Source organism: Prinia subflava, chromosome 3, assembly GCF_021018805.1.
Source record: "Prinia subflava isolate CZ2003 ecotype Zambia chromosome 3, Cam_Psub_1.2, whole genome shotgun sequence".
In the NCBI taxonomy this organism is placed as follows: domain Eukaryota; kingdom Metazoa; phylum Chordata; class Aves; order Passeriformes; family Cisticolidae; genus Prinia; species Prinia subflava.
The window spans coordinates 17,996,065-18,005,165 of NC_086249.1; the positions used below are offsets into that span (position 1 = coordinate 17,996,065).

General features: G+C 41.9%; 1 gene segment (V, D, J or C); it reads left to right on the top strand.

Annotated features, from left to right (window-relative positions):
- The first annotated feature begins 410 nt into the window (after positions 1-410).
- Positions 411-8,657, top strand: LOC134548928 (M1-specific T cell receptor beta chain-like). The segment is given in 5 exon segments: positions 411-629; positions 4,719-5,054; positions 5,438-5,455; positions 6,658-6,764; positions 8,325-8,657. Coding segments are annotated over 5 exon segments (561 nt in total).
- The last annotated feature ends 444 nt before the right edge of the window (positions 8,658-9,101 follow it).

Sequence of the window (9,101 nt, forward strand, 5' to 3'; positions counted from 1 at the left end):
CCTAAAGCCTATCAGCCATGCAAAGCTGGAATTATAATTTTTTCCTGAGGAACCAATGTTTGCAAGAGATGACAAAATGTTTTTTTCTTAATGTGATACAAGTGTTAGAGAAAGAATTCTGACATGTAGCAGGTATCTCTCAGAGGCACTACATGAAATGAGTTGGGGTTTTCTGTCTTAAATAATCCTCTCATATCTGCTGACTGCCTCATGCCTGTGAGAACAAAGGTTGCCTCTAATGCTTCTCCCCAGTGTCTCACTGCAGTGCTTCCTAATGGATATGAAGGGTTTGTCTGGGAGTGGTCAACAGATTCCTCTGGACTCTCCTTGTGTGGATTATTTTAACCTATCAGCAAAATGAATGGGATCCTGAAAGACTATTCCAGACATCTTGCCTGCCATGGAAGGGAAAACAAAGGGATTTGTATTAGTTCTCTGCCAGAGGTCAACCATCTCAGGCAGAGAATGAGAGATGTTTGGGACACCAAAAACAGTAACAGTTTGTAAAGCCTGTGGCTATAGTAAGCCAGCTGCAGAGCATCCCTTCTCTTAGCTTATGATACGTCACTTTGTCACTGTGAATAGTGCTGATATGCTTTTTGGCAGTGGCACAAAACTTACAGTAATCGGTAAGCAATTTTTGTTTCCTCTTTTAATTCACTTCAAATGCCATGTCTTCTCTACAGAGAATTTAATCATAAACCTCCCTTTCATTATTAAAATGGTGTTCTCCTGGTGTAATCCTAGTAATCCTATTGACTTCAAAGAATAGACTTAGTTGGGTCCTCTAGGTAGGGACACACCTTTACTTTTGCAGAACTGAATGAATGCATTTTCAGTAAAGAAAAAGCTGTCCCTAGAAAGAATTAGGATAAGGAATGGGATAAATAATGTGTGCATGACAAACAAACAAACAAAACAAAACAAACAAAACAAACAAATAAAAAAAACCCACCAAAAAAACCCCCAAAAACCTTGTCCTAATAAATCAAGACCTGCAAAAATTCCCCAGAAGTATAGCTACTCCCTGTAACACTGGTTCTGCTGGGGCTAGAGGTGATTAAGGACAAGTCAGTGAAAAATTGTCTGTCTGTCTGGAAAGAACTGACTTACAGTTACACTTTGAAGGAGTGTAGAGAACAAAATCAAGATGATACAAGCTTGAATTACCTTGGATCTTTCCAGGGTGAATTAAAGAATGTGTTATCTCAGATAACTGGGAAATACATGTGTGCTAGCATTTTTAGTTTATAAAACAGAAGGCCCAAATAAGTACTCAACTATATAATAAGCAATTCTACAATTTCTCTGCAGCTGTTTAAGTACTTGTTGTTAGAGAAAGTAGCTCTCCACAGCACAGCCAGTTTCTTTCCACTGAACAGGCTCACCAGAATGGTGATACAAAGATCACAAAGGACAAAGGTCTTACTGTTTCAGAATAGGTGCGAAGCAGCCACTGAAAACCACAGAAAAATAACATATAATTTGTTTAAATGAGAAGGAGATCTCAGGGAATGTCAGCATATGGGAAATATATTCTAATATTCTAATATGACCCCTAGATATATAGATAAATGTCCTCTAAAGAAATGGTGGAAGCTCCAACAAGTGATTCACCTAAGCCTGAAGCAAAAGGGCTCTGGACAAGGTGTTTCTGAGCTTTATCTCAGCTGTTTAGACACAGATTTGGTAGTGTTCCCTTATAGAACTGTTTTCTAGGAGAACTGAGATAAATGTACTCCACCTTTCTTCTTTTGCTGGTGCCACATGAGGGGAGGGTTAGTCCACAGGCTTGGCTCAGAGGTCTGGGAATAGAGGAGAGGTTTTTCTGCAGCTGCAAAATGGTGTGAATAATGATAGACTGTATTTTGGCAGTGGGACAAAACTTACGGTCATAGGTAAGTAAGAAGTCAGATTTCTGTGATCTATGTGATACTTGTTTAGAGGACAAGAACATTCTTAATTAAAAGCTTAATAATGATAATTTTTTGTGCAACCATGAGAACATGATTAATGCTTTATTGGCTGCTTATTAAAATGAGATCTGCCACTATGGAAGTGTAGGATTTACAGGCACAGATGTTGATCCTTTTGTCTGCAACCTTTGTGTTTTATTTCTGGGAACTTCATGAAGGGGGAAGGGAAAGAAATAATTTTATTTTCATCCATTCTTCAAGAAAATATTATAGAGGTTGGGAATGGAAAATGCTTCTGTGGTCTGCAGGTTTTTGCAGTTTATCTGTGTAATGATCCAAAGCAGCCTTTTGAAGGTAGAGTCTGGATTCTCCTGTTTGCTGAATCATGGAGGAAAAGATTAATCTTGCTGTCATTTTGCTTGCCTCTCCACAGATAGTTGACAGGCTGTCTAAAGTTGCTCTGGGATGCTGGCTTCTGCTAACCATCTTTCTCACAACTTCTGCTCAGCAAGGACTGTATTATTTTTCTCTCGGCTTACTTTTGTCCTCTGTTCTTTTTCTTTTTCCCCATTTTCTTGCTGTTTGCTCCCATCCCAGCAAAGGATTTAACATCACCTATATCAGGGCATGTTGGAATCACGGGACAAAGTAACTTTTCCCATTTGCTACTGCCCCATCTGACAGCAAACTGCAGAAATACTCACTGGTACCTGCTCCTTTAAACAGTACCATTTTAAGGAACTCTGTGTCTGCCAGGAAGAGCACAGTGACACTGGGGGTTACAGCCTGACTTTGTACAGCTGTGCAAACCAGCAGCTTAGCTTCGGAGTCGGCACTGTGCTCAGAGTTATAGGTAAGCAGCTGATGTTAACCCAAGGGCTCAGTGTGAAGGACACTTGAAAGTGTCCCTTGCCTTAATGATATGTAGCATATACACAGCTGATTTTAAAATGAGAGTAGGAGTGAAAGATAACAAGAAATTATAAAACTGACCTTGCCACGATGAGAATAGAGGAACTGTGGTACTATTTCTCCAAGGTGGGTGAAGTCTGTGTGACAGGGAGTGCATGAGTTTATGCATGGAAGTGATTGAGCTTTGTGTTAGTGTCTACCATGACCAGTGGAAGACCAGAACATAATGGGCTGCTGATCAGATGTTTTTTCTTAGCTCCTGCTTTTTACCAGTCCTGCGATTCCATTTCAAGCATGCTAATTTCCTGGTTTTCTTTGTCTTTCCACTAGTTTCAGTGGTTTATCAAGCTTTCTTTCTGTCTTTATCCCTTTTTCACCTACCTTCCTCTTTGTTGTTGTTGTTGTTGATATTTCTTTCTTTCTACAGTCTACTCAATCACTCCTTCTTCCTTTGTCGTCCTAACTCTTTCCTTCTCTTCATTCATTAGGTGTTTAGGCTATGAGCTGAAGAATTTGTCAGAAATAATTCTAGAATACGAAAAAGGTCCATAATGCCAAGTGCTGAAAGGGAGAAGTAGAAGCCATCAGCATCTCTGCACACCCACTGAAAGGAAAGCAGAGGAGGGCTAAACCCTCTAGGGAGTTATCTCTATTTAATATCCAGGTCATCTAAAGTCTGTATAAGCTCATAGAGAAGCAGCCCAGGGATCTCTGCAGAGCAAGTCCTGGTGGTCACAATGAAGGAATCATTTGAATGCAAACACAAGGGCTTAGGGGACAAGGTCTCTGCAAGGTATTAATTTCTGCTAATTCTGCTACCTCTCTTCCTCTGCAAAGGACAGAGTCATTGGGAAGAACATCTACAATTCATTGTGCCTTCATACAAAAACAAAAAAAAACCAACTCCGAGTAATAATTTTCTCTTTGGCTCCATAATTTTCTCTGCATTTCTCTTTCCAGCAGCATTCTACAGACCTCGTGGCTTTCTCATGCTAGATGAGTCAAAAAGGCACTCTGATATTGTATATGGAAAAGCCCCTGGCTTTTAGGGTCACTGCTTGGCTTCTGAGTAACTTCTCATGGCTGCCTTGCACATCCTTTTGACTGAAGTCTGTTCTCATTAGTTTTACAAGTAGGTATTAAACACGTTAGGACACGGAACAATGTTTGATTTGTGAGTGTACAGAATCTTGCATCATTTTGGGAAGGTGTGTAGCCTAGGATCTGAGCTTCTCATTCCCATGATAACCTAAAAATTAAACTACATAAAGACATGTTTCATGTTCTTAAATATTGATTGGTTAAGACCCAAGGCAAAAACCTGTTCCTGGCAGATTCCTGCTCCCTGCCTCAGGTGTTCTTCACTTCAGACAGTCAGAAGGATCAGCTCCTTCCTTCCAGGTCACCTCTTAGATGGGGGCCAAGTGGGGTATCCCATGACAGTATAATTCTGAACACAGCAAAGACCACCATGTCTTAGCTCCCTCTCCAGGAATATAACTCAGTTTGCTGAAGATGTTTGTGCCTTCTAAGAGTCTCTCCTACCTATCAATGCAATATTACAAATACAGACATTTCAGCAAACCTAGGGACTTTTCTGCCTGTCTGATTGCTCAGCTTCTTGGCAGCTTGCTAGTCTTCTGACAGAGGCAATACAACAAATTCATGTGCTCATGCATGCTGTGACCAGACCTTTATCTTTCTGTGTAACGGGTGAAACCAAATTCTTCCACTTTCCTGGGGTCTCCTGTCCAACAGACATTAATTGTCCAGCTGACAGCTGTTAAAAGGCCAGGTATTTCAGGAGGAACACAAACCCAGGGCCATTTTCAGGGGGATCTGATTGAACAGAGTGATGGAGGCTCTGGACCTTGTTGCTTTGTGTTTCAGGGAAGAATGAGAAAATCATACCTCCAGCTGTGGCCATCTTTTCCCCATCAAAGCAGGAGATCCAGCAGAAGAGCAAGGCCACGCTGGTGTGCCTGGCCTCTGGTTTCTACCCTGACCACCTGACTCTGGTCTGGAGGGTGAACGGCGTGAAAAGGACCGAGGGGGTGGGGACAGACGAGTCCTCCACACGGAATGGGAGCACCTACTCACTGACCAGCCGGCTGAGGATGCCAGCCTGGGAGTGGTTCAACCCTTCCAATCGCTTCGAATGCATTGCCAATTTTTTTCAGAATGGAACAACGCAATCAATGAACAAATTTATCTATGGTGATGTTGGTAAGTAAAAGAAGTCTCTCACCATGCTGTACAAGACAGAAATCGCAAATCCAAAGAGCATGTGTTACGATATGAACCACATCTATATATAGCTTCCCTTCAGGGTGTTCTTCTGGCTCAAATACCACCTAAATATGTAGGTATTAGCATATGTCTCTTCCCATTCCTGGACCTGTGTACCTGCATTCCCATTAGTCAGCTAGAGTTTCTTCAGGCTTTCCACTGAGAAATCTCTCTCTGTAGTAGAGTAAATAGCAGAGCATCATAAAACACCTAGTGTAGTCATCTGAATTAGCCAGTGTTTTGTAAACTGAAACGTCTAAAATCTGCATTCTGTTTGCTTTGAAGAGAAACATGACTTTCAGTTCATTTTTGTCTTGCAGGTTGTGCACTCACAGAAGGTACGTGTGGCTCCTCACAGAAAGAGAATTTTGCCTCCTCTCTCAGGCAATTATCAGTGTGTATTTTAATTCCAGCTTTACTGACACTAAGTACAACGTGTGGGAGATATCTGCTGTATGAATAGCTTCTACTTTCTCATCTAAGAGATTTGTATGTGATATTAAAAATCAAACAAAAAACCAAACCAAACCAAAACAACTAAAAAAAACCAAAAAAAAAAAAGGAAGAAAAGGTTTTGGGAGGGTTATTTGTGTACATTGTATGTAACTCAGCTTTGGGCTTTAGCTCTCCGATGTGATTCCATTTTGAAAATAGAAGAAATCATGGTACCTTCCTGCAGACTGTAATTTATTTACTCTTTATCATCCCCTCCAGTCCTAGAAATGGACTTCCATTGGGAATATTCTTGCTCAGCCATGCAAGAAATGATCCATACTTATCCAAGCGCTTCTGACATCAAGATTCAGGATATGATATTCTGAGTATTTCCAAGTATCAATCTTAGAACATTCTTCATGACAAGTCACATTCCCCTCCACACTGCTGTCATGTATGGAGGATATCCATATCCAAAATTACATTTCTTTCCTCCTTGGGTACCTATTTGCACACTCCTGGTTTTCAACAACTTCTTTAATGCTTCAGGTGTCTTAAAGCTGCACCAAAACAGAGCTCTTATCTCGGGACTATGGCAACCACTTAAGAGTAAATAATCTACAAGAATAGAACTTCTAGAGGCAAAGTAATTCTTCTAGGCTTTGTAAAATTTTTCCTGATACATCAGCAGCAAGCACTCATAAGGCCACTGACAAAAGCAAGACAAAATAAAACATTTGGATCCTGGGATTCAGCCTGATTTGAGCTCCTAACAGGGGACTCAGATGCACAGCCCCATTTATCAGTAGGTGTGGCAATTCAGTACTTTCCTAGCATGAAGCCAATCTCTGTCCTTCCCAGACTTGCTTTCTCTTTCAGTTCTTTGAGTCCATGTTCTGTCCCATCCCAGGTTCCCTGGTGTCAACAGAGCCACTCATTTGGCTCTCGTTCCTTTCTGTCACTTAGCTCAAGGTTTCACGGGCTCAAATGGAACCCTTGAAATGGAACCATCAAATGGAGCTCATTTGATGAAAGCTCCATTAGGAGCAGCATCTCGTGATGGTGATGATGATGACTGAATACACAAATGATGTTTGACTTGCAGAGTCGTACTTGCGGTATGGAAATTCTCTGAAGCTCACGTACCTCATCCTCTGTGGCAAAGCCTTGGTCTATGCGGTTCTGGTGAGTGGTCTGGTGTGGACGGCCAAGGTAAGTCAGAGTGCCCCTGCAAGGCTGGGCTTACTCGCTAGTCAAGGAGCAGTGGAGGCAGGCCAAACCTGTTCTCAGAGGTTGTTCTGCAGGTGCTCTGCCCGGCTTTGTGCAGTCTGGCTTGAAAAGTCCCAGGTGATGGGTTTTCCATTACTGTCTTCTAGAACTCAAATAAAATCAGTGCTGTCTAGCACAGAAATTCCTTCTCAGCATCCTCTTTAAACACACCAAAAAGATGAGAATTAAGGACAACTTGCGCAGAAAGTAAATAAGGGAAATATCAGATATATCATGAATTTGTCTAAGCATTGCAAAGGGGCTTATGCCTGCGGTGAAAATAATAAGCAGGTTTCTTGAGGGTGATGCAGGGGATAAATCTGATCATTTACAAAGATTTACAAAGAACATTGGGGTCAGGCCGAACAAATGGGATAAATGGAACTAACTGCCACTAAGTGTCATTTATTTGTAAGTTTTTCCTGTGGCTGAAAGATCCACCATTTGAGAGCTGTGGAAGCTCCGGGACTCATCCCTTTAAAAGCAGAACAGGGAGATGTATTTGCAAAATGAGCTGGTAGAGCTGAGAGTTGAGGGCAAGGATGAAGACCATCTCAATTATATTTTTTGGTCCTTTTGCGAGGATATACTGGAGGGCGTAGATTTGTCCTTTTCTGGGTTGCAGGAACAGAATCACAGAATGATTTAGGTTAGAAAGAACAGTTAAAGGTTATCTAGTTCTGTCCCCACACTGAAATGGGCAGGGACATCTTTCACTAGACCAGGTTGCTCAAAGCCCCATGCAATGTGGCCTTAAACACTGCCAGGGCTGGCACATCCACAGCTTCTCTGGGAAACTTGGGAAAATTGTCTCACCACTCTCACCAGAACACATGTCTTCCTTTAATCTGAAGCTCCCCTGTATCAGATAGAACCAGGGCCCTTTGTGCTGTCACTGCAGGCCTTGGTAAAACATCTCTGTTTGTCGAAGAAGTCCCCCAGTGCCGGGCATTGAAAGGCCTCGGGCAGGCCTCTCCAGAGGCTTCTCTTCTCCCGTGTGATGATGGGTTGTTCTCCAAGCCTGTCTGCCTGCCCTGAGGGCCTGTGACTCTTTTGGGTGGATCTGCTCTGGACCTGCTCTCACATGTCCATGAATTTCCCGTGCTGGGCCCCCAGAGCTGCACACAGAACCGCAGGTGGGATGGGTGGGGGTTCACCTGGGACCACTCTCAAAGTCTGTCCAGGTCCCTCTGGATGGCAGCCCTTCCCTCAAACACATCAATGGCCACACAGCTTGGTGTCATCTGTGAACGTGCTGAGGGTGCACTTGATCCCACAATGAATGACACACTGATGAAAGCTGAAAAAATGCTTTTGGTGCCAGCACAGACCCTTGAGGGAAACAATTTCTTACTAGTTACCACTTGGACCATGGATGGTAACTCTTTGGAAAAGGTCATCCAGTCAATTCTTGTGTTTATTTCTATTGTTTGGTGTTGTGGTTTTTGTTATCATTATTATTTTATAGTTCTTATTATTTTATTCCATTTTGTTTTCAATCAGACTGGTACCAAATTATCTAGAGAATAAAAGAAGAGCATTTGTCATCACATCAGCAGGAACACAGCAAGTTCACTACCTTTCCGTAGAAAAGCATATATGCTTCTAAGAACTTCTGAATATAATTGTTTTATAATCGTCTGTTGCCATCCTGTTCTTCACTGTGTTGCAATCACTGTACTTCCATATCATAATGCATCATATTTTATTGTAATGTATCTTTAAAATTAGCATCTTTTTAATGTTTAGTGGCTAAGAACTCATCTCTTTGATTTAGCAATAAAGTTTTCACTTCTTTTCCCTTGAAATCCATGATTTGTTGCTTTTAAATTTGGTCTTCTGTAGTAATAACGTCCCACCACACAACTTTCAATGATGAATAGATGCCATAAGGGATGCAGAATAAAGATCATTTACTGACAATCTCTGTAGGAATAATTTGCTTCTCATGGGAACAGTAGAGACTCATCCAGTACTTACACTGTGTACCAACAAGTGGAGCAGGGCTGCAGCCTTTGGAGGCTTGCCCTCACCAGGGGATGATTTTGAGCCTAAATAGCTGCATAATTCAAAGGTGGTAGAGAGGGAAACAGCAGCCAGATGAGAAGTGACACTGTCTGGGGAGAGGCATGGGAGCTGCTGCTTTTTTTTTCCCTCTCTTCTTTCATGGGATAATCTTGAGGATGGCACCAGACTCAGTATGGTAGTGAAGAAAAATTTGGTGACTAGATTAAAAGTCACCTGACACTTCATGCATTTGTTCCAAAAAGATCTGATGAC